Source organism: Haliotis cracherodii, unplaced genomic scaffold, assembly GCF_022045235.1.
Source record: "Haliotis cracherodii isolate W230 unplaced genomic scaffold, xgHalCrac1.p SCAF_18, whole genome shotgun sequence".
NCBI lineage: Eukaryota > Metazoa > Mollusca > Gastropoda > Lepetellida > Haliotidae > Haliotis > Haliotis cracherodii.
This window is the reverse complement of record NW_027266273.1, coordinates 27,526,361-27,553,210: the sequence shown is the minus strand read 5'-3', so window position 1 is coordinate 27,553,210 and position 26,850 is coordinate 27,526,361. Positions and strand designations below refer to the sequence as shown.

The 26,850-nt window shown below is 42.3% G+C and overlaps 1 protein-coding gene across 1 annotated transcript in view; it reads left to right on the top strand.

The window, feature by feature from the left end:
* The first annotated feature begins 16,830 nt into the window (after window positions 1-16,830).
* The window catches only part of LOC139465487 (uncharacterized), an 18,661-nt gene continuing 8,641 nt past the window's right edge, over window positions 16,831-26,850 (top strand). The window contains exons 1-6 of the mRNA XM_071247207.1: window positions 16,831-17,011; window positions 21,869-21,950; window positions 22,436-22,561; window positions 23,977-24,111; window positions 25,650-25,846; window positions 26,020-26,162. Of these exons, the coding sequence (XP_071103308.1) occupies window positions 21,902-21,950; window positions 22,436-22,561; window positions 23,977-24,111; window positions 25,650-25,846; window positions 26,020-26,162 (650 nt within the window). The 5' untranslated portion in view covers window positions 16,831-17,011; window positions 21,869-21,901. The remainder of the gene's footprint in view (window positions 17,012-21,868; window positions 21,951-22,435; window positions 22,562-23,976; window positions 24,112-25,649; window positions 25,847-26,019; window positions 26,163-26,850) is intronic.

Here is a 26,850-nt window from a genome sequence, read left to right as displayed (position 1 = left end):
ATCCATGATCATGGCAGTTAGGATTCTGACCTAATATTCTTGATAACTTTATAATTATATCAGTTCGGATAGGTACACTGGCTTCATGTGTCACAGAGATGTCACAACACTTCCTTAACTCGAACTCTGTTAACTCGAAGTATATTTCAGACGACGAGACATTCCACCCCGATAGAGTCCCAATTGCACTACGATGTAATATCGCCACTCCGGTTATTCGATGGCGAATGTACAGTTGACTGTACAACAGAGGTCACCAAGCAAAAAAACAAAACAAATAAAACCATTTGGGCGTATTCGTGTTTATTTTATTCAATAACACGAAAACAGCGGGCACTGACGCCAAAGAATCATTGAGTTCAAAGAAGTACACGTGTGTTTATAGGAACACCTTTATCCCCTGTATAATTGATCATATCATCCCATTACGACCAACACAAGGTGAAACAATGCCTACATGTGTAGCATCAGTAGCCACAGGTGTATTCATTGCTGCAGAGGCTGTGCCAGACACTGTCTACCTTTGGCATCATGCATCGTCTATTATACATGAGATGTTGTGACAGTTGAATGGAAATCAAGCCGATTACCAATATTGTCTCGTGTTAGAACATGATTAAGTGTTAATTATTAAAGATGTGGTAGCTTGGTTCGCCAAGACTGGCTCTTCTATCACCCATTGATGTTTCAGCACGATGTGTACTGTTAAGTGTTTTCCGTGAAAATCAAGATTTCTTTACTGTTATTCATAAAAAAAATAATTTACAAATCCTCCTTTGAGAGGTTTTGAATGTTGTAGCTTTATCCGCCCAACCCGGTTCTCAAAACACCTATAGTTGCTTCAGAGCAAAGTAAATTTTGTTATGTACTTTCCATGAAGTTCAAGATTTCTATACGATTACTTCTTTATTATCATCCAAAAAATATTTCAAACCCTCATTTGAGAGGTTTAAGGTGGCTTCTTTGACCGTGGTGGCTGTTTGGCCTGCTTTGCGTCTATGGTTACTAACACGGACTGTTTCCGCACTCTCAGCGCTGATGCTATTAAATAAACGTGAGTGACAGGTGGGGATAGAATTGCGTGTGAGGACACTGTCATTAAACTCATATAATCTATGGAAACAAATAATACTGTATTAACATTCTCTCCAGTCAGTGTGTGTAGTAAACCAGTTTTCGCAAAGTTGACGATCTGAAGTAGAGGCTTGAGACTATCGTTGTATCGTATTAGTCGATATAGATGATATTTAACGTAACTGTTCTAATTCAGCAGCATTTATTTCTGCCATGAGTATATTAACTGATCAGGAAACCGGTTCATTTGCTACAGGACGAAACCGGTAGGGATGTACTGAAGATAGATATCAATTATTGTTAATACTGTTAATACCAAATGTCTAAATGCAATATGTTATTATCAATGAATTAATCTTACTTGCAGAGAAATGTAATAAAGTTTACACAGATATTGCTATGTGGGCCAAGGTCATCAAGGAAGTGAACATGTCTTGGGCCAAGGTACTCTTATGATGAAGTAAGTACACTCGTCTTGGGACAAGGTGTTCTCATGATCAAGGAAGTGAACATGTCTTGGGACAAGGTGTTCTTATGATGAAGGAAGTACACTCGTCTTGGGGCAAGGTGTTCTTATGATCAAGGAAGTACACTCGTCTTGGGGCTAGGTGTTCAGATTGCAAAGAAAATACATTCGTCTTTGGGCAAGGTGCTCTGTTGATAAACATACCAAATTCGTCTTTGGGCATTGTGTTGTATTGATAAGTAGATAGTACGCTCCTCAAAGTTTGAGGGTGTGTGCGTGCGTGCGTGTGTAAGTGTGCGTGTGTGCGTGCGTGTGTGTGAGTGCGTGTGTGTGTATGCGCGTACGTGTGTGGGTTTGTGTGTGCGTGAGTGCGTGTGTGTGTATGCGCGTACGTGTGTGTGTGTTCTTTTCATTAGGGGGGTAATTCGTCCTCGGGTAAGCAGTTCTTGAGATAAAAAGGTACATTCGTGTCGAGGCAAGGCGTTCTTTTAAACAAGATAGTTACACTCGACTTGGGGCAAGGCGTTCTTTTAAACAAAATAGTACCCTCGACTTGGGGCAAGGTGTTCTTTTAAAAGAGATAGTACCCTCGACTTGGGGCAAGGCGTCCTTTTACACAAAATAGTACATTCGACTTGGGGCAAGGTGTTCTTATGATAAAAAAAGAAATCACTCGATTTGGGGCAAGGTGTTAAGGTGATCAATATCGTACACTAGTCTCGGGGCAAGGTGTTTGATGGATGAAGCGTGTAAACGGTATTCTGATGATCAACGGAGTACATACATTTGTCTTCATCTTAGGGGCACTGGTCTTGTAGAGGTGTACTGAAGTGTGGTTTAAGGTCGCTTTCAAGATTATTGCACACACACACACACACACACACACACACACACACACACACACACACACACACACACACACACACACACACACACACACACACACACACACGCACGCACGTACGCACACGTCTTGCGGGGTAACAACAAGTGCCATATTTTAACGTCATTTACCATGACGCGTCAGGGGATCCAACCCCTGACCTTCCGCTCTCCGGACAGACGCTCTACCACTCGCCTACGGAGGCGATGTCTTCTTGCAGAATACAATCTTTAAACATGTGCATGGTCCATTGGTTCAATATCAGATTAGGCCAACCTATGGTTCATGGAAGCCTGTTCTGTGGGCTCAATCAATCAGGTAAACGTCGTCCCCAGTATCAAATGACGCACCATGACAACAGTACGGTAATCCTCCAGACTACCGTGCTCCGCTATCCCGAGTTCACCACATCAGATCGTCGGCAAACTGTACCCAGCATGAACGTGCGAGGAGAACATTGCACGGGGATTTGTACAGGATAGAAGAGAAATAATGTTTTTTACAGTATCTACAGCTGTGAATGAGTTAATGTGAGTCTGGATGCCACCAACATTGACGCACATAGTTATTAACTGGTTTTAAACAGTATTGATCATAAATAGCTACTAGTATTTGTTTATGCCAGCGGTCAACCTCTCAGGGCCGCTATAGAGGCATAAGCGTGGTTCAACGTGATTCACAATGGCTTTACTTGATATATTAGAAGATTATATAAAATCGAATATCAGCCAGCATGTATAATAGCACGGGTGCCTATTTTATTGTACCTCACTGGTGGGGGCCTTATCCGTTATACGGCCCTATACACGATGTCTGGGGAACGGTCGATAACAGTTAATCAAAGGACCAGGGCCTCTCATAATGGAACAATTGCTTTCAGCATTACCGCGAGGACACGCCATGAAGTACTAAAATATCACCATGTTATTTTACGCACAGTTCCTATGTAATTGCTGTACAAAATATAAGTCGTCTAAGGCGCGGCGATTTGCTGTGCAGAATTGCCAGAAACCTATGAGTGTGGGTTCGAATCCCGGTTCGCCCCTAATATAATTCTAGGTTTTCAGCACCGTACCCTTGCTCGTGGGTTTCACCGAAGTGGTAAACGTCTGAGGCCTGCATCACTTCGGGCTTTCCTCCCACAGTAAGCTGACGAGCCGTGATATACTTGGAATACTGTTAAAAGCGATGCTAAACCCAACTCACTCACTCACTCACGCTCATAGATAACATCTATGTCAATTATGGGTATGAGACATTTTGGCAAGTAGGTATCCCTACGGGCACCAATGGTGCTCCCCCCTTTAGGGGTATGTTTCCTCATACATAATATAGACCCGCTACGACATTTCGGTCTGGTAATATCAAAACACGTGAATTTGGACAAGCAGTTTAACTCGAGCTGTATCGACAGTCAGATGCCGATCGTTGGTCAGGCTGATCTGCCCACCGGGGCCGGAAATGGGTGGGACCAATGGAGCCGCCCGGCTGGGGCGGGGATACCGGTTGGCAGTGCAGTACCCCACTATTGTGTTGGGGCGGACGAGTCGCCTAGTGGTAAAAGCGTTCGCTCGTCAAGTTCCATTCCCGATATTTCTGGTGTCCCCAGTCGTGATATTGCTTAAATATTGCTAAAATCGAGGCGTTAAATCAAACCCACTCACTCACTATTCTGTGACACAGGGATGACTTCAACTTTCCAATGGTCAACCATCCCTTTGTATCGAGGAATATTCCTCCAGCACTATCTTTTGGTGTCGACATTTTACAACTTTTGAAGTACAATCGAGAATGATCTTTCTGAGAAGATTCAAAGAGCGTCATACAACTCTAGATAAAACGTTGTTTTATCAGGGTTAAACAATTCAAGGCCTCGTTAAGGCTTTCAAAATGTTTTAAGATAGACAAATGAAGGTCATTTTCCAATGTGACGTATCAGCGACCACATTCCTTATTTAGACTTTTTCCCTTTCTTGCAACATCATTGTTTGAATGTATCTCTATCATCTCTGTCACATAATAAGAATCAAAAAAAGAAAAAAATGAAACGGCAAATTGATATGCCCACATCGATTTATTGCAAATTTATACTGGTGACGTCAAGTGTCATTTACCATTCTTAATATAACGTTATCAGGCACTTAGTTAAGGGGAGGGCGTTCACCTGTATAAATGTATAGACACTGGCTCACCGGGCCAGAATTTCTGTTTTTTTGCAGCTTTGAGGCCAGACTTTGCATACAAGTACAGGTAATGGCTGCTGAATGCGTAGCTAGTTTTAAAAATATAATATAACATTATTATAGAAGTCTATGGGAAAATATTTTAGTTGTGTGTAACGTGTAGGGAAACTTGCGGTTTACATTTTCCACATTCTGCATTTCGGGTGTTCTCAATCGTGATATTGTTGGAATAATACTCAGGGACACTACCGTATGCGGTGTGCATATATTTAAGGAGAGTTGTTTTTGCTCATGTTTGGTGAGTGAGTGAGTTTGGTTTTACGCCGTTTTTACAAATATTCCAGCAATATCACGGCGGGGGACACCTGAAATGGTCTTTCCACATTGTACCCATGTGGGGAGTCGAACCCGGGTCTACGGCTTTAACCACTAAGATACCCCATCGCCCCTCTTGGTACGCCTTGCCATAGCATGGTATGGTGCAGCAGGGCTATGTGGAGTTTCTGTAACGAGGGGACATAAGTTGCCATACTAATCAACTCAACATGACCCCAAACCATTTTCCCGGACACCGTTCATCAAGTATTGGCTGGGTAGTTTGAGCCATTATAGTAAATTACCATAGGAGGGAGTGATACCCAGTACAATGCTCTGACAGGCCTACCAGGTTTTACCATCAAACTGTCTGCCTTTTGTCTTTAAATACGAAGCTGTTAAACGTAATAATTGGTTTAGAATGTAAAGTATATAAGCGTTGATGAATGTTCCCGCAACTCGGTATAGTTGGTAAACAAGTCCCAGAAAGCCTTAAAACTTGCCAGGTTGAGCCTAAACGTTCAAAACGCCTTTCTATTACTGTGGACAACATTTTTTGAAGACGTAAAGACACTTTTTTCACTAAATTGAACTCCATCATTGATGAAATTACTTTTCATCTCATTACTTACCATTCTCTACATTGAAATAACGTTTCAAAGCAGGTCTGTTAACCGGATAATTAAATCTTATTCTGAATGTTGAACCGAGAATCTGAAGTTAATTCAAAATGTTGACAAGTCAAGTTTTCATCTCGAAACTTAACTTAGTTTCTCGTACATTAAGTTTAGTAAGAGTTTCAAAATACATGTTTAGTTTTAGTAGCCCTTGGCTGCATTTGTAGATGGAGTTTTTGCACCTCAACGCGAAGCGAAATGTTCCCAGGCAGACTCTGTATGCAAATGACACATAGCTCATAGCAAATAATCTCAAGAGATAACTGAAGTTATCTAGAGACCGTATGCATATTGATGAATGATGTGCTTCACGTGCCATATTCTTTAGACTACGACACGGTGCGTCATGCTTGATACAAGATGAACACTGTGTCATGTCTTACAGTCAAACACACATACATATTTGACGTTATCAGTGAGGCGTGTGGACGGGCGTAACGCCTAACTGCCCTGCTTGGCAACGACATCAACAACACAAAAACACCGTTGTATTTTCAGTTGACTTGAATTAGAGAGAGAGAGAGTTTATTTAGTATTGAAGGCCTCGTGGCCAAGAGTACAATTCCGTTCATATAACATGAGTACGATAGTGGCATGTGGATGTATTACGTAATTTCTAAATATAAAAGTATATATCTATGAATAAAAATATCTTAAATACAGATTAACACTTCTGCTTAATGGTAAACTGGCAAATTTCTCTCTAGAAAAAAAGAAAACACCTTAAAACATTAACATTTTTTTGATGGACGATGATGACAATAACGAGGAATTAAACTATCTCTGCTGTTCTCGTTATATGGGCAAACTAGTGCAAAGTGATATTCATCCTCGTATTCTAATAAATCAAAATTATCACAAAATATTGATTTAGGTTGTATAAACTGTTTGCTGAAGTGCTGTTTTTGTACTTTTAAACCATGTGCTAAACATCGAAATTTCGCATGAGGTTATATAGAGTTCAGTTTCCAATAGTGATTTATGTGACGCATAATGGTTTAAAAACACAGACTTGTTAATCTTTTGACTCTAATTTTGTACAACAATGTCAATACATCTTCTCTTGAATAATCCCATAAAACAACGTATATGCCCAGAGTCTTGCGAAATGAAGATGGAGCACTCGTAAGATAACTAAATACTTATTTTTTGGGTACTTTAGATGTTTCCTGTTTATGATCCATTTGTTTATTAATGTTCGTTAGGTAAAACGTGGCTTATACACATAAACATGGGTACAGGAGTAATATTTAAAGGGGCACTAATCTCTGACTTCTACCCGCTTGTCTGACACTGCCCGCTAGGCCCACCAGCTGTCGTAAGAGGCGACTAACGGGATCGGGTGGTCAGGCTTGGTTGATGTATGTCATCGTTTCCAAACTGCGTAGATCGATGCTCATGATAGCAATGTGTGGATTGCCTGGTCCAGACTCGATTATTTACAGACCACCGTCATATAGTTTGAATATTGCTTAGTGCGGCGTTAAACACCAACCAGCCAGCCGTGAATGAATTTGCTGGCTAACTCAACTGGAATGACACGAGACTTAGCCACCATCTGTAAGGACAGCGTAAATAAACTTAGAGGCAATATCTGTACGCTTTTCTGAACACTGATTGGTTACAAATTTATATTTGGGGAAACACTTTCTCTGTAAAGTAAAGATTCGTGTACTAGTTTTGGTTGAGTCTCATCCGGGATTCGAACTCACACTCCCAGAGGGAGGCACCTCATCGCCAGCACACAAAGTCAGTCGGCCACCGAAAAATCCCTTATAGTCTAGATCACGTATTTTGTGTACCCCTCTGACAAGTGTAAATTGGCACGGTGTTACGACGTAAATTGTTATAAAAAGGTAAATTGTAATAATTTTGACGTAAATTGTAATAACAACGTAAATTGTAATAAAATTTGACGTAAATTGTAATACGCAAATTGTAATAAAAATTGACGTAAATTGTAATAATCTCAACTTGTGGTAAAATGTAATAACTTTTTACGTAAATTGTAATAACCTTATAAGTTAAGTGTCAAAGGCGTTAAATGACTAGAACCTATCCTTGTCAGGGTTGGTACAGGGTTTATCGTACAATCGTCATTAAAGTGTGGGTGTGGGAGAGGATTGAGGTCGTTATCGTACATTGTCGTATAATTATATGTATATATAAACGCATTGGAATTTCATTTCTATGGTTGTCCAGAAGAGGATTAATTACAAGAATGAACTTAGTTTTCTTATTTATTTGAGAAATACTCTGTGTGTTTTGTACTTAATTGTAATATATCCTATTGACGATTTTCATCATAATTGTTCATATTTAACCAAATGGAATCATATTTCAATTGGTAAAGTAGGTAGTAATATGGACTTCTAGCTAAGCTACTATTGGATGATAAATGAATTAACCTATTTGTCGAATAGACGTACCTAATGTAATCCATCATTTTTAACCCGAGGATGGATCTTTCAGTCATAAATTTCGATGTGTACAGTTGCTAGAGTATCATTCTAACAATACAGACATGACACAAGCTGCACGTAAAATAATTGATAAAGGTAGTCCTTGCGGGTTCACATACCTACATGTACATCGCCCAGGACATTGTCATTATTTCCTTTACATCCTCCGAGCAACGTTAAAAAATTTGAAACTTGAATGATAATAAATTGATATTATGTATATAAACATGTATAAATCGGCTTGCACACAGACTACTGCAGAATGACATGTCATCTATTTGCTAGTTTAATTTAGTTTAAACATACTTTATTCACAGAACAAAATGAGAATTGTATTGGGGACAAGTTCTTGCAACTTAGTAAACCCCTCCCCGCATAAAATATGTACAAATATACAGTTGCAAAATAAATAAATTTGCTTCAGTCAGTAAAAGTCAGACTTTCCATATTTAAGCATCAATATATTTGTGTAAGTTTGTTACGTTATAATTATTCCATTGTGTATATTACTACCTACTCTACCAATTGAAATATGATTCCATTAGGTTAGATATGAACAATTATGATGAAAATCGTCAACAGGATATATTACAATTAAGTACAAAACACACAGAGTATTTCTCAAATAAATAAGAAAACTAAGTTCATTCTTGTAATTAATCCTCTTCTGGACAACCATAGAAATGAAATTCCAATGCGTTTATATATACATATACGACAATGACCTCAATCCTCTCCCACACCCACACTTTAATGACGATTGTACGATAAACCCTGTACCAACCCTGACAAGGATAGGTTCTAGTCATTTAACGCCTTTGACACTTAACTTATAAGGTTATTACAATTTACGTAAAAAGTTATTACATTTTACCACAAGTTGAGATTATTACAATTTACGTCAATTTTTATTACAATTTGCGTATTACAATTTACGTCAAATTTTATTACAATTTACGTTGTTATTACAATTTACGTCAAAATTATTACAATTTGCTGCAAGTATTACAATTTACCTTTTTATTACAATTTACGTCGTAACACACTGCTTCCATGGAGAAAATGGTCAAATGTAACAAATGCTATATTAGCGATATCACAGTCTTAGTACAGTACAGATTCAAGTATACTGAACTGCAAAAGAAACGTCACTATGGATAGATATATGAGAAACCTTATTTGCCCAAACACTGTAAACATACTTTGAGACATATTAAAAAAATGAAACTTTGCAAAACTGATCATCAAGGTTAAAATTAAAGTGTCAAATGTTCTTAATGTTAAACACAACACTAGTCTCTGAGAAAATAACATCACAAGTCAGTATCTCGTGTGTCAGCCATGTGACTGCCGTGCAACGTCGATACATGGAATGGATGAGGCGGTTGATGAAGGCACTTGAGCCCATACTCTGAGGAACGCCTGACGCAGTTCAAATGTAGTTGTCGGCCTTGGTCGGACGTCACTCAGCCGTTTTTGAATCTCGTCCCACAGGGGCTCAATGGGATTTTAAATCGAAACTGAGGGCCGTTCTGCTAGAGGAAGTCTCTTGTTGTTCTTGCAGTGTAGGCACGGGCGTTATCATGCTGAAACTTGTGGTTATGGCGTGTGGTCTCAAAACTTGATCAATGTGCCGAGCTGCTGTGACACCATTGCCTCTCCCTAGGCCGATGTTCTGGCAGACCACAGAGCCGACCCTGTAACCCCACACCATGGTGCTCGGACCACCCCGCGAGTCTCTCTCAACAACACAAGTATCCGCATAACGTTCACCACGGCGTCGCCAGACTCCCTCACTACCATGTGCTGTTGAGATACAGTAACGGCTCTGAGAAGAGGACTCTTCTCCGCTGCTGGTGGCGCCAAGGCTGGTGCTGTGTTGCCCATTGAAAACTGTCCCGGCGATGACGTGGTGTCAGAATGGGTCCTCTGTGTGGCCTGTGACAGTGGAGGTGTCTGCTCGTCAATCGTCGACGCACGGTGTCCACACTAATGTGTCGCTGGTGTGTCCCCATGGTCTGTCGAGCAGTTTCCGCAGCAGTAAAAAAGCGATCTTGAAGATGCTGTCGCACAATCTGACAATCCCTACCTCGGGTGGTGACCCTTGGCCTTCCACTACGTGGTCGGTCATATGTAGTGTTGGTGGTCTGCAAGAAATGGGAGAACGCATGAGCATTTCAATTGCACGGAACTCACGGGCATCGGGTTACCATGGCCGTTGCCGTGATGCGTTTGGGCGATCGGTTTTACTGACATCTGCTTTGTTTTTTTATCATAAAATTTCAGTTTTTCCGTCAAGGTCATGTACAACTTTAGAAACTTTGACAAAAACTACACAGATTATTTAAATAACAACTTTTCATGCAATGTTACTTGGGGTTATTTCGCGTTTCAGTATATTTTATAGAGTTAAAAACAACATGCTTTGTTCAAAGATTAGCCGATAACACGTTGATTGATTGATTGATAGTTGTTATGTAACTCAACGGATTTTTTTAAAGAACCGTGGACATCATGAAAATAGTTTTCACGTGTGGTATCTCCGCTGACCAATGAGACTAGACACGTACATGTATGTGAAACACCTGAAACAAAATTACGTGGTCAGTTGATAAAATAACTTTGGTCATAATCCCCAGAAACGCTATATATATCTTAAAATATTAGATTGTTACAAAGACACGTGACATCGGACACGTTTCTTTGTACAGCTGCAGATGTATGTGATATTGTTCCTGTATGTGGATATTGATAGAGCTTCCTCGAACAAGGGAACTGCCTCATAGTGTACATAGGAGTATGGTCGGTTGTAATTACAACATTAACATCTTGTTTTCATTCATTTGCAGCAGCATTGAACAGAATCCTTCTTGTTCTCCTACGTTATCGTTGGGTAGTTCTTCGACGGGAGACAGACGACACTCAGTCGTTGTTTTCACAAGCCTGTTTGTTTGTGGGCGTGTATATGTTAGAGTCAGTAAGTAACATATGATTTACTTGGGCAGTTATTAAATGTCTAAATATTTTAGTCATTTTAAAAAATTGTCTGAAATCTGTCCATTTATTTAACAACTTCTCAGATATGCATTTAGAAATTGGAGTACTAAGTAAGGATAATATTTATGGATGAGCTTCTTTATTACAATAAAGAGCGACGTTTCGGTGTAGGTTCTAACACCGTTATCAAGCAAGTGATATACAGAGTGTGGTTGACAAGTATATATGCAGGTAGGAGGCAGTGTTTATACAGTAGAGTAGATATCAGGTGTAGTTACACTGGAGTGAAGAAGCCTGTTTTGTACACACAAGGGTAGTAAAGACACGTATCGGCGAAGTCAGTAACATAAACAAGAGGGTGAAGCCAGTAATATAAACAACAGGATTATGACTGAATGGGTTTTTTAATGTAATGGGGGTATGTAATAGCAAGTATTTACACAGTACAGCTACTACCCTGAGCAGCTAGTACAACCGACGACACAGAACATCAAGAAATGTCAGAAATCCCCCCGTCAAGAGTCAGTCTCCCCTTCTTTGGAACAGTTAGCACAAAATCCAGAGACTCTTAAAGAAACAGGATAACATTGATGTAGTTTTCAGGAGAAGTTACACCATTCAAAACACAATAAGACTCACAAGGAAAGCACCATCTAGCCACAAGGAAACCACCATCTAGCCACAAGGAAACCACCATCTAGCCACATGGAAACCACCATCTAGCCACAAGGAAACCACCATCTAGCCACAAGGAAACCACCATCTAGCCACAAGGAAACCACCATCTAGCCACAAGGAAACCACCATCTAGCCTAAGGTAAACCACCATCTAGCCACAGGGAAACCACCATCTAGCCACAGGGAAACCACCATCTAGCCACAAGGAAACCACCATCTAGCCACAATAAAACCACCTTCTAGCAACAAGGAAACCACCATCTAGCCACAAGCTAAAACCACCAGGAGGAGTGTACCACATTCCGTGCAATTGTAGACAAGCTTACATAGGAGAAGCATCTAGGCCCGTCAAAACCCGAATTAACCCGAACATCAAAGCTCAGTCTCCAAAGGTGACTCTAAATCAGCTTAATCAGACCATATCCGTGACAACCCAAGCCACAGCATTCAGTGGGATAAAGTCAGAGCCCTCACCACCAACCCAAAAGACTCCAAGATCAGAAAACTCCAAAGATACACACATTTCCTTATTAATTCAAAAACAAAACTGTATCTTGTTGATCAATGTGACGATACGCCCTTATACTATCAATAAAGGGACAAAATCGCTTACGTTTGGTGCAGCACAGTTCGCAAACTAGTCGAGATTTCTGGGATATCATCTGGAAATCCACGGGGAGAAACAACAACAAAGGCAACAACACGTTCCGGTGAATTGTCAGAGATCAGTGCCCCTTTAATGAAAGGTCAAGAAGTAACCATATAACGCCGTGTACATGGTGTAACAGATTTGAAGCATTAGTGGCCAATACATTCCAGGTTTCTTTTTCAGATGAACAGTTGTCATGCCTTTGCATGTGTTTGTGATGAGTGTCACCGGAAGGGCAGATAACCTGTCCTGAGTTGAGTGTTATTCATAAACACATGATTATGATATTGTCATTAGAACTTTTGCTTTCAGCAGACATTTTTAAGATTATGGAAATGGATTCGAAGCTTATATTTACAAACAACATTTCATGTTTTTATACTCTTCCAACTCGCCCATCTGATGAAAGCTCCAAAAGTAGCACCGAAACATGGTTACAAACAAGAATACAAAATGCTGTTACCCGTGAACGCGTCAGGTCTGTGAGATCTGTTATGAAACGGAGATAACAGGTATTGCAAGTTGGTGGTAATTATAACGTTATAGCGATGCCTTGTTTGTGCACTGTTGCTAACAAGTGGAGTAAACATACAACAAAACAAGCAGCACAGATGGGGATGCTGGCTCTGTGCCCACACTGCAGGCTCCATCAGTCAATACAGTACTGTAGTCTACGTAACAATCGACCCCACCTACATTGTATAATAATTTCAAAAGTAATAATGTCATTTGGGACAATGTAATATTCTGTTAAGTTTACAATTTGTTTTGTCAAGCCTGGAACAAAATTATATTTTATCAGTATATTCTGGATCAAATGAATTTAGAAATAATAAAATAAGCTTCCCCACCCCACCCAACCCCACCCGCAGGCGTCCTTCCCCCTCAGGAATATCATATGGTCGGTTCCATAGCCAGCACCCATTCATCATTAGTAAATATCAATAAATAACAGCGCATTTCGTCGGGGATAATGTCTTTCCTTTATTTGTTCGTCTCAAACTAAGGAAAATTAGATGCAAGCAGTTACTTTATCAACGTTAGCTGCACAATTATCCACGTGAATCTAACAGGGTACACATCGATGCTGTTAGTATACAAACCTATATTAACATGGGCAGGTATATGGACGTGTTTGGTGGAGAACGCGTATCAAATGAAAGCGGTTATACCCTTTCTGTATTCATAAGAAAACTCCGGAAACAGACCCAACACATTGACGTTGGTTAGAAATAATGCCAACATGTTTTAGTTTGTTACTACATCTATGGCGTTGCTGAACAACTAGAACAAGCGTTCATGTGGAAATAGACTGTTTGAGGACGAAAATACGCCTTCCTGGATTTTGTCAAGCAAACAGTCAGATGTGACCACAATATCGTAGACTGCTTGAATTGCCAAACATGCAAATTGATCCCATGCCACTTTAATCAAACCACTTGATGTTTTACTTGTGATTGATTACGTGGTCTGGTTCCTTTGTATTTTACCTTATACTGAATATAACTACATTTTAATGAATCCAAAGATGTTTTAAATTTATTGAACACTAATTTATTATGTGATTTTTATGTGTTATTTCGGAAAATCAATTATTGAATGAAAATATGCATATAAAATCAGCCAATATTTGACAGCTATTGGTATGTAATAAATCAGATCTATTTTAAGATGCAAGTTATTCGATATTTGGAAATGATTCACTATGGAATGAACAGCAACATGTTCTATGTTCCCTAGTGAGTGAGTTTGGTTTTACGCCGCTTTTAGCAATATCCAGCAGTATCACGACGGGAGACACCAGAAATGGGCTTCACACATTGTACCCATGTCGGGAATCGAGGGGTGGGTGGGGGTGGGGGTGGGGGTGGGGTGGGGTGGAGGGGTGAGGGGGTGGGGGTGTATGAGAATATTGTTTAACATCGCATCGACCGATCTTTCTTTGATGGAAGAATTGAGTGGCACACAATGTATAAACCATCCAATATGTCATTATGTATGGATCTAGTATAGTCTAGTCCGCTGACACATACACGAGTGGACCTGGTATAGTCCGCTGACACATACACGAGTGGACCTGGTATAGCCCGCTGACACATACACGAGTAGACCTGGTATAGTCGGCTGACACATACACGAGCAGACCTGGTATAGTCGGCTGACACATACACGAGTGGACCTGGTATAGCCCGCTGACACATACACGAGTGGACCTGTTATAGCCCGCTGACACATACACGAGTGGACCTGGTATAGTCCGCTGACACATACAAGAGTAGACCTGGTATAGTCCACTGATACATACACGAGTGGACCTAGTATAGTCGGCTGACACATACACGAGTGGACCTGGTATAGTCCGCTGACACATACACGAGTGGACCTGGTATAGTCCGCTGACACATATACGAGTGGACCTGGTATAGTCCACTGATACATATACGAGTGGACCTGGTATAGTCGGCTGACACATACACGAGTGGACCTGGTATAGTCGGCTGACACATATACGAGTGGACCTGGTATAGTCCACTAACACATACACGAGTGGACCTAAGCACAAACGGGTAATTGTGGGTATCCACATTGTACCCAACAATGGCAAATGCTGCTCTACTGCAAATGATATTGAGTGAGTGAGTATGGTTTTACGCCGCTTTTAGCAATATTCCAGCAATATCACGGCGGAGGACACCGTAAAATGGGCTTCACACATTGTACCCATGTCGGGAATCAAACCCGGGTCTTCGTCGTAACGAGCCAACGCTTGAACCACTAGACTACCCCAGCGCCCTTGCAAATACTACTACTACTATTACTACTACTACTACTACCACTACTACTACTACTACTACTACTACTACTACTACTATAATAGAGTATAATATAATAATAATGCCTTGATCAAGAAAAAACTTGAAAACAAGATAATCTTGAGTTCAGAGTTGAACGCTTGCAATAAAGTTAATGCCACAAATACTTATACCGTACCCATCCTTTCATTTTCTGTTGGTGTTGTTGATTGAAAAAAACACAAGATATTCGGGTATTGACGCCTTCAAACGAAGAATCATGTTAGACAATAGATCTCACCACCCTCGCTCTTCCCTCAATCGCTTATAATTTGCCAATCATAATGGGAGGGTGTGGCTTGATTAACATTGGGACTCCTGTGAACTTTTGCACACATTTGTCTGATGATCCTCTTGTGAAGCATGTCAAGACTCATAATGAAAACAAGGCAGTCCACAGTTTTCAGAAACGCGCCAAGTACAAGTATGTGGGACATAATCTCAATGTCAGTGTTGATTTTGTTGATGGTTCTGTACTGCTGGACGGTACAGAAATGAGTGTCAACCATGCGAAGTACCATATCAAATCGGCCCACACTCAGTTTTTCAAGGAGAGGCTATCTGAATGACCACTCCATCGAATTTTTATGTGCAGTGTGCTGAGAAGTTCAGTAACCCTGCAGAGTCCTTAACTTAGATAAAGTCGGCTGGCCTGAAAAGTGAAACAGAAGACTTCCGACTCGAAACCGTCAATGTGTGATTTTCCATCAAAATGCAAATATGAATGTAGATTATGTAATGAATAGGCCCATTTACAGCCCTAGACGTATCCAGGCCGACAAACCTAATCTTTTGATAAATCCAATGAAATCATTTATATCATTGAATTTTTCTGTCCCTTTTGACACTAATGTTATTGACAAGATTCGGGAAAAACATGGCAAATATGCAAATATATTAAGTTATCCGACTCCCCATTGTTCTCGGTGCCTTGTATTTGGTACCTCCCAATCTGTTAACTGGGACTGGGAGAGTTCCCGGGTTTGCTACCAGGAATACAGCCCTTCTGACAATCTGGGTAATGCAGAAGGCTGCTGTGTTTGGGAGTCTTCACATTCTCTGAACAGTTCTGGGTGGGTTTGACTAGGCAGCGCTTCCTGGGAGAAGTCCCATTCGCTGTCTGGGCTGCGTGCAGAGAGGGCAAGGGCCCTGAGCTGATGATGAGCCTGACTGTGCCAGGGCCACCCAAACCTTTTTTCCTGCATGTTTACAATTTTAATCTGTACATACATACATACATACATACATACATACTACTACTACTACTACTACTACTACTACTACTACTACTACTACTACTACTACTACTAACGACGACGACGACGACGATGATGATGTTAAATTGATCGGTACCTTATGTTTATTTTTCATGTGTTCAACTCTATGTACCGATTCTACATCATGCTGTAAATGTTCCTCGTGTCCACATGACGAATAGCGCCCGTCAAAAAGTGATTGGTTCCGAGGGATATTGGAAATCGATTTACCCAATGAACTTAATCTCAATACCGACCCTGTTCGATCCTGTTTTAATCAGAGTTTCATTGGCTCCATCGAAGACAAAAGTTCATTAACATGTTAATGTCACTGCCAGCGACAGGTTTGTTATGACAATAGGTTTGGTTCAGCAACCAAGGGGATGGATATATCACAGCTTGCTGTAGACCCAACATCAGTTCCACCGCTGCATCCAAAACGAACTGATCGATAGTCATCACCTGAAGTAGCTTCAGGTAGATCTGACAGGTGTAAGAGGAACCAAACCACCATCTCAGGTAAGGAGGCGTTTCAAAGTCGAAATCTAATGCTAGACGTCTTTCTGTGTCAACACACGTAATATGTATAGACTTAAAAGTAATAATCCGATTGTTTTTTAACATATTTGTAATAATCTCCTATATAATGTGTGTGTGATGCATTATGAAAGTGCGTGTTGTGTTCATATCGTAAATATTGTTTGATATTTATTTTCATTATATCTTTGAGTGACATATAAATGTTGAATCTATGTGGACGGGATTGACGCATGCATTATATAGGGACCAACCATTTACTATTCTGGGGATGGGGCGTGGAATTTAACGAAAAAACTCAATTGTCCCATAAAATTCTTGAAAAAGAATTCATCAGAATGTTAAAAAAAAATGGCCTGCCATAAAATAACATTGTAGAAAGGTGTTTTTCTTTAAAAACATATTGAGGCTCATAGTTGTAATTTAATAAATATCTGGTTTGGCAGATGTACATGTACCTGAATGATCCTAATCTCAGACAAAATCCCAGAATACCAAATGTTCGGCCCCTAACACCTGTAACAAAACATGGCGTTGATAGAATAAAGGAAACTAAAGTTCATAAGTCAATCCTGTCCTCAATTTGTCTTCAAGATCTATGTTGTTTAAAGTAAACTTTGAACTGACTGTCACATGAACCGATGACCTGTTCAGAACCGATGATTATTACTGAACCAACATCGACACGTTAGCCTCAGAGACAGTAACATTCTCATCAGCTGAAGCAGTTGGAGATGTGGTTACAGTATGCGTGTTTCGTTGTATTGAAGCGTTGAAAAGCTTACGCTAGTTTTTGCAAGCGGAATGTCATAAGCACCCGCCATGGGAACGAAAGGTGAAACATAATGATTGCAAGATGATTTGTGTCAGGACACAGGTGTGTCCATGTGTCAATAGTGTTTTTGTGAATATGCATCCCAGGTTAAAAAGGTTGGGGTATCTGTTGGTCCTGAAACACACGGGTCCACAAAACTACATGCCTATATGTTGACATCAATACAAATGTTAAAATCCATTCATCTGTGAGATGATGGCACCAAGAAACTAACCAAACAGGTCCAAACTAAGAAATAATTAGGACCTAAATAGAGAAGAGTGGAATGGTTTGGCCTGTTGCCATGGTAAACAACCCGGTTGCTCGCCGACAGGGCTTGTGTGGGAGGGACAAACCGGTTCTTCCACTAGTCACGTGATAGGGCTTGTACGGGTTACGACACGACGCCAGTCGTCGGTTTCATGTGGTATGCACTGTGAAGAACTATTTTAAATACTGAGTAACGGATATATTAATTCAGGATCACATGCTGACTTTCATAAAAAAAACTTAATTTACCCGTGAAGATCCGGGGAAGAAACGGTCTTCAGCACCCCATGCTTGCCGTAAAAGGTGACAATGCTTGTCATAAGAGGCGGCTAACGGGATCCGGTGGTCAGTCTCGCTGACTTGGTTGATGCATGTCATCGTATCCCAGTGGCGTGGATCGATGCTCATGTGTCAATCACTGGATTGTCTGGTCCTGCCTCGTTCATTTACAGAGCGCCGTCATATAGCTAATATATTGCTGAGTGTGGCGTTAAATAACAAACAAACATAAAAACCTAACCAGGCATGTAGGGGTGTGTTTGGGGAGGGATGTGGTGTACATGTGGTGGGTGTGTGGGAGGTTCTGTTTGTCCCCAGTGTAAACCCTTGGTTTGTCAGCCACACGCTTGCTCGTTGTGGTAAACCTTCGAAACAGATTCCATTTGGCAAATGCAAAAAAAATCAAGTATATCAATGGACAACTGAAAATCAACAATGACACCAGCCGTTCGCGTAATTGGCATGCATGTCCTGCCCTACCGGTAGCACCCGCCATTCACATACATTTAATAATACCTGCATCACTTCAGGTTTCTACAGTTGGCCATACACCTTTTTGACACCTACTTACTGACAGTTACTTCCAAGGATGGAGTGGTCAGGCCAGGTGGTGTGATTGATAGTGTGACACGTACCATGACGCCGTGGATCGTTGCTCATAATATCAATCACTGAATTGTCTTGTGCAGACTCGTTTGTTTACAGGACAGTGTCACATGTTAGGAGTATATGACAATGTTGCTCAATGGTTCATATGACAATATTGCTCAATGGTACACATGACAATATTGCTCCATGGTACATATGTCAATGTTGCTTAGTGGTACATTTGTCAATGCCGCTCAATGATACATATGTCAATGTCGCTCAATGGGACACATGACAATGTTGCTCAATGGTACATATGTCAATGTTGCTCAATGATACATATGTCTCTGTTGCTCGATGGTACATATGTCAATGTTGCTCAATGGTACGTATGTCAATGTTGCTCAATGCTACATATGTCAATGTTGCTCGATGGTACATATTTCAATGTTGCTCAATGGTACATATGTCAATGTTGCTCGATGGTACATATGTCAATGTTGCTCGATGGTACATATGTCAATGTTGCTCGATGGTACATATGTCAATGTTGCACAATGATACATATGTCAATGTCGCTCAATGATATATATGACAATGTTTCTCAATGGTAATATGTCAATGTTGCTCAATGGTACATATGTCAATGCTGCTAAATGGTATATTTATCAATGTTGCTCAGTGGTACATTTGTCAATGCTGCTCAGTGGTACATTTGTCAATGCTGCTAAATGGTACATTTGTCAATGTTGCTCAATGGTACATATGTCAATGCTGCTAAATGGTATATTTATCAATGTTGCTCAGTGGTACATTTGTCAATGCTGCTCAGTGGTATATTTGTCAATGCTGCTAAATGGTACATTTGTCAATGTTGCTCAATGGTACATTTGTCACTGCTGCTCAATGGTACATTTGTCAATGTTGCTCAGTGGTACATTTGTCAATGCTGCTCAATGATATATATGATAATGTTGCTCAATGATATATATGACAATGTTGCTCAATGGTACATTTGTCAATGCTGCTCAATGATACATATGTCAATGCTGCTCAATGGTACATTTGTCAATGCTGCTCAATGGTACATTTGTCAATGCTGCTCAATGATATATATGACAATGTTGCTCAATGGTACATTTGTCAATGCTGCTCAATGGTACATTTGTCAATGTTGCTCAACGGTACATTTGTCAATGTTGCTCAATGGTACATTTGTCAATGTTGCTCAATGGTACATTTGTCAATGTTGCTCAGTGGTACATTTGTCAATGTTGCTCAATGGTACATTTGTCAATGTTGCTCAGTGGTACATTTGTCAATGCTGTTCAATGATATATATGATAATGTTGCTCAGTGCTAATATGTCAATGTTGCTCAGTGGTACATATGTCATTGTTGCTCAATGGTACATTTGTCAATGCTGCTCAATGATATATATGATAATGTTGCTCAATGGTACATTTCTCAATGTTTCTCAGTGGCTTGTATGATGCTAGCTTGATCCGTGGAGAGCCAGACCCTGCCACTCAAAGACAGATGCTGCTCACTCGGTCCGTGGCACTATGTTATGTATCACTGCATGATGTTAACTTGATCCGTGGACAGCCTGACCCTGCCACTCAAAGACACGTGCTGCTCACTCGGTCCGTGGCACTATGTTATGTATCACTGCATGATGTTAACTTGATCCGTGGACGGCCTGACCCTGCCACTCAAAGACACATGCTGCTCACTCGGTCCGTGGCACTATGTTATGTATCACTGCATGATGTTAACTTGATCCGTGGACAGCCTGACCCTGCCACTCAAAGACACGTGCTGCTCACTCGGTCCGTGGCACTATGTTAAGCATCACTGCATGATGTTAACTTGATCCGTGGACAGCCTGACCCTGCCACTCAAAGACACGTGCTGCTCACTCGGTCCGTGGCACTATGTTATGTATCACTGCATGATGTTAACTTGATCCGTGGACAGCCTGACCCTGCCACTCAAAGACACGTGCTGCTCACTCGGTCCGTGGCACTATGTTATGTATCACTGCATGATGTTAACTTGATCCGTGGACAGCCTGACCCTGCCACTCAAAGACAGATGCTGCTCACTCGGTCCGTGGCACTATGTTATGTATCACTGCATGATGTTAACTTGATCCGTGGAGAGCCTGACCCTGCCACTCAAAGACACGTGCTGCTCACTCGGTCCGTGGCACTATGTTATGCATCACTGCATGATGTTAACTTGATCCGTGGACAGCCTGACCCTGCCACTCAAAGACACGTGCTGCTCACTCGGTCCGTGGCACTATGTTATGCATCACTGCATGATGTAAACTTGATCCGTGGACAGCCTGACCCTGCCACTCAAAGACACGTGCTGCTCACTCGGTCCGTGGCACTATGTTATGCATCACTGCATGATGTAAACTTGATCCGTGGACAGCCTGACCCTGCCACTCAAAGACACGTGCTGCTCACTCGGTCCGTGGCACTATGTTATGCATCACTGCATGATGTTAACTTGATCCGTGGACAGCCTGACCCTGCCACTCAAAGACAGATGCTGCTCACTCGGTCCGTGGCACTATGTTAAGCATCACTGCATTTGTCGAGTGACTTTGTCCGATGTTTGTCTCTGTTTACTCAGCAGAGAATGAATACCCGAAAAAATATAATTCAAATGTGTTAACATATTTACCTTTGACCGCCCGACAGGGAGATATTGTTGTATACTCCCCATGGAGCTGTTAATACAAAATAAGATTACACGCATTAATCAACAGGGTAATAGTTGTGTGCATTTAACTCAGATTCAACTATTGTTATTTGGGTCTTTTGTAAACGTGCTTTAGATCCATGACTATAATATATCATATTATCTTACAGATAACACCTGCCCCCCTTGTGTACCTAACCATCATGATGAGGGTGACTCTGTGTCTAGTGATCTCCTTCTGTCTTGGATCAGGTGGGTGTTATTTAATGTATAAGCACTTTTATCAGGTGACTAGGGTAGACCATTCTCACTTATAAATATGACCGCCTCCGTGGTCTAGTGGTTAAGCGTCCGCCCGGAGAACGGGAGGTCCGAGGTTCGATCCGCGTCAATGTACTGTGTCAATGGTGGGTGTAAATACAAGACTCACGTCCATCCTTTGTACATCATCACCGTGTCTGACTGTGGCTTTAACCACACTGGTAAACGTATATAATCTCCAGCTTTGTCTTGGTTCAACCAATAGAATGATACATCGATATGAAGCTGATAGATCCCCGACACTGGCTATTTACACTGTACACTGGGAAATGTCAATTATTCCGTTCAGACTTTCTTACGGAATGACACTTTTTGTTAAACTTTTGAAACAGTAAAGTTTCATATGGGCGCCAGTTTGGCAGATTTAGTGATTATTGCGATTTGTTCATCTTTAATATACATTTTGTTTATTTCAGTGTCCGCAATCTTTGACTGCGCCCGAGAGACTGGGTTGTGTCAGAATGGCGGCACGTGCGATATGGCTGCCGGAACCTGTTCGTGTGACGCAGCATACACAGGCTACGACTGCTCTGTGGTAATTGGTACGTCTTAGCACAACCGATGATCTTACCTATTACTTTATGAAACAAATACCTTTTACTTGGTTACTAATGCTATAGATCACCATCGTTACTTCTTTATGTTGACCTAGCAGCATCTAGACGTGCGGTCAGGTGTCCGGCGGAGCGGTGTGGTAGCCTTGTGGTTAAAGCGTACGCTCGTCACGTCGAAGACCCGGGTTCTATTGCCCACATAGTTACAATGTGGGATCAAGCCCATTCCTTGTGTCCCCCGTCGTGGTATTACTGGAATATTGCTAAAAAAAGCGGCGTAAACTTCACCCACACCAGTGTCCGATACATTTACACACGTTGCCGTCCCCTTCCGCCACCTGCTCAACACTTTGCACATGTTTGACCGCTTCCGTGGTTTAATGGTAGAGCGCCCGCCCGGGGAGCGGAAGGTTCGATCCCAAGCCGCGTCATACCAAAAAGAAAAAAACGTTCAAAGATGGCACTTGTTGCAACCCTGTGTGGCGTTCGGCCTCAAAGGACTAAAACAAGGATGATCGGCTCAGAGTCAGTTTTCTGTGTCTGAGTGGGGCGTTCATGTTAAACTGCGGCATGGTATATATGCTAACCTTATACAATCGGCATGAGTCCGGACTGGAACGGGAAGCCATACACAGACACATGCATCCACGTCGCTATATCAGTGCAATAAACTTGGACGTGGCGTTACACCCCATTTCCCATCACCACTTTTCCACATGTTTACTTCTCGGGAGAAAAAAGCAACATCCAATTCAATTCATATAAAGATCTCAAATCCTAAACCTACTGCTGTAGCTGAATCAGTTAGTGTTCCTGTAGTATTCATTGACACACGCGAAACAGTAAGCCTGTTATGCGGCAAATGGCCTCATGTCACTTGCAATTTCATTATGTACACTAGATAGATAGATAGAAGAATACTCTCAAACAACAAGGGTGTGTTCTATATGGCGAGGGCGCACGGGTGGCCCAGTCGTCTAAGGCGCCGCGATTCGCTGTGCAGAGTTGCGTCCCTTGGGCACGCCAGAAACCTATGATTGTTGGTTCGAATCCCGGTTCGCCCCGATTATGTTTCTAGGTTTGTCAGCACCATACCCGTGCTCGTCGGTTTCATAGAAGTTGTAAACGTCTTATACCTGCATCACTTCGGACTTTCCTCCCACATTAAGCTGACGAACCGTGATATAAGTGGAACACTGTTAAAAGGGGCGTTAAACCACTCACTCACTCACTCTATACGGCGAGACAGGGATATGGAATATAGGATGAATCGTAACACGATAGATGTTCAGTGTAAAAGAAAAGAGAAATTAGTTATACTTATTATTGACTTCCATATGTGTGGATCGTTCAGTAAGCTACATTTGATACGTGTATATTTAGGTAGAGGTATTTCCTTTCAGCTGACCAAACCGACCCTGCCTGCACCGCCAACCCTTGCAGTAATGGAGGGACCTGCCACAAGGCGGGTAGTGCCTCCGTCGCCACGTGTCTCTGTACACCGGACTATGTGGGAGCAACTTGTGAGGACAAGCGGTGTAAGTACCCTCACTGCCCCGACCTGTGACAACAAGTACCCTCACTGCCCCGACCTGTGACAACAAGTACCCTCACTGCCCCGACCTGTGACAACAAGTACCCTCCCTGCCCCGACCTGTGACAACAAGTACCCTCACTGCCCCGACCTGTGACAACAAGTACCCTCACGACCCCGACCTGTGACAACAAGTACCCTCACTGCCCCGACCTGTGACAACAAGTACCCTCCCTGCCCCGACCTGTGACAACAAGTACCCTCACGACCCCGACCTGTGACAACAAGTACCCTCACTGCCCCGACCTGTGTCAACAAGTACCCTCACGACCCCGACCTGTGACAACAAGTACCCTCACTGCCCCGACCTGTGACAACAAGTACCCTCACTGCCCCAACCTGTGACAACAAGTACCCTCACTACCCCGACCTGTGACAACAAGTACCCTCACTGCCCCGACTTGTGACAACAAGTACCCTCACTACCCCGTCCTGTGACAACAAGTACCCTCACTGCACCGACCTGTGACAACAAGTACCCTCACTGCCCCGACTTGTGACAACAAGTACCCTCACTACCCCGTCCTGTGACAACAAGTACCCTCACTGCCCCGACCTGTGACAACACATACCCTCACTGCCCCGACCTGTGGCAACAAGTACCCTCACTACCCCGACCTGTGACAACAAGTACCCCCACTACCCCGTCCTGTGACAACAAGTACCCTCACTGCCCCGACCTGTGACAACAAGTACCCTCACTGCCCCGACCTGTGACAACAAGTACCCTCACTACCCCGACCTGTGACAACAAGTACCCTCACTGCCCCGACCTGTGACAACAAGTACCCTCACTACCCCGACCTGTGACAACAAGTACCCTCACTACCCCGACCTGTGACAACAAGTACCCTCACTGCCCCGACCTGTGACAACACATACCCTCACTGCCCCGACCTGTGGCAACAAGTACCCTCACTGCCCCGACCTGTGACAACACATACCCTCACTGCCCCGACCTGTGACAACAAGTACCTGTACTACGCCGACCTGCCACAACACATACCCTCACTGCCCCGACCTGTGTCAACAAGTACCCTCACTACCCCGACCTGTGTCAACAAGTACCCTCCCTGCCCCGACCTGTGACAACAAGTACCCTCACTACCCCGACCTGTGTCAACAAGTACCTGTACTACGCCGACCTGTGACAACAAGTACCCTCACTACCCCGACCTGTGTCAACAAGTACCCTCACTACACCGACCTGTGTCAACAAGTACCTGTACTACGCCGACCTGCCACAACAAGCGATGTAAGATCCCCCTCTTCCTTGTATACCCTGTTTACATAGTTGACCGTATACCGTATTATATGTATTACGTGTTACATGGACAGCTCCACGAAGACATTGTTTGAACTCGCACAAGTGTTATATCCCGTGTTACTTAAACGATTACTGTGTATACAGACTTTACTCGGAGCCATTAATGAGCCCTGAATTCGGAAACCGATCTCATTGTTTGCTGTTTATGTTGACAGATATGCTGACGTGTGACACCGCCGCCAATCCAAATACAATGACGATGAAGGTCTTTCCGCATGTATCCTCGTTTTCTGGGAAAGTTTATCACAAGAATAAGGAGGCGACATGTACGTTACCGGCAGGATCTGCAGCGGGGTCTTACGAGTCCAGTGCTGTTGCCATTGACGACGCAACCTGCGGTGCAACTACAACGGTAAAAGCCCTTTCCTTTACTGGCGTTCTGTTAGAGTGAGCGAGTTGGGTTTAACGCCGTTTTTAACAGTATTCCAGTTATATCTATCACTGTATTTCCTCCATGGCTATACTCCCTTACCAACGTATTAAAATAACAGAATGTCATTCTTGAAGTGAAATTATGTTTTGAAGGGAACCAATTCTGTCCAAGAAATCATCATCCAGTTCGGAACGGACACACTGACCACCCGTGATGAACTGATCACTTTCACCTGCGGCACCAGTGACGAAATAGCACAGTCGTCGGGAGCTGTCACCATCCAGAATGTTGAAAGGTAACCATGGCTACGTCACCCTACACGTGAGCACGTGCCTATTGTCCAAAATGGCACGCAACGAGTTAAAGACAAAACCACAATGTACCTAGATTTGGTAATTTTGAAAATTGTTAATCTAACGAACTGTATTAACGGGTCTTCAGTGTATACATACATACCTGACAACATGGGCTGGCTGTGTTAACGGGTCTTCGATGTATAGATATAGACTTGACAGCATGGACTGGCTGTATTAACGTGTCTTCAGTGTACACATGTAGACTTGACAACATGGTCTGGCTGTATTAACGGGTCTTCAGTGTACACATGTAGACTTGACAACATGGTCTGGCTGTATTAACGGGTCTTGAGTGTACACATGTAGACTTGACAACATGGACTGGCTGTATTAACGGGTGTATACATACACACTTGATAACAAGCACTTACTGTATTGACGGGTCTTCAGTGTATACATACACACTTGACAAAAAGGACTTACTGTATTAACGGGTCTTCAGTGTACACATATAGACTTGACAAGAAGGACTGGCTGTATTAACGGGTCTTCGGTGTATAGATATCGACTTGACAACAGGGACTGGCTGTATTAACGGGTCTTCAGTGTACACATATAGACTTGACAACATGGACTGGCTGTATTACCGGGTCTTCAGTGTACACATATAGACTTGACAACATGGTC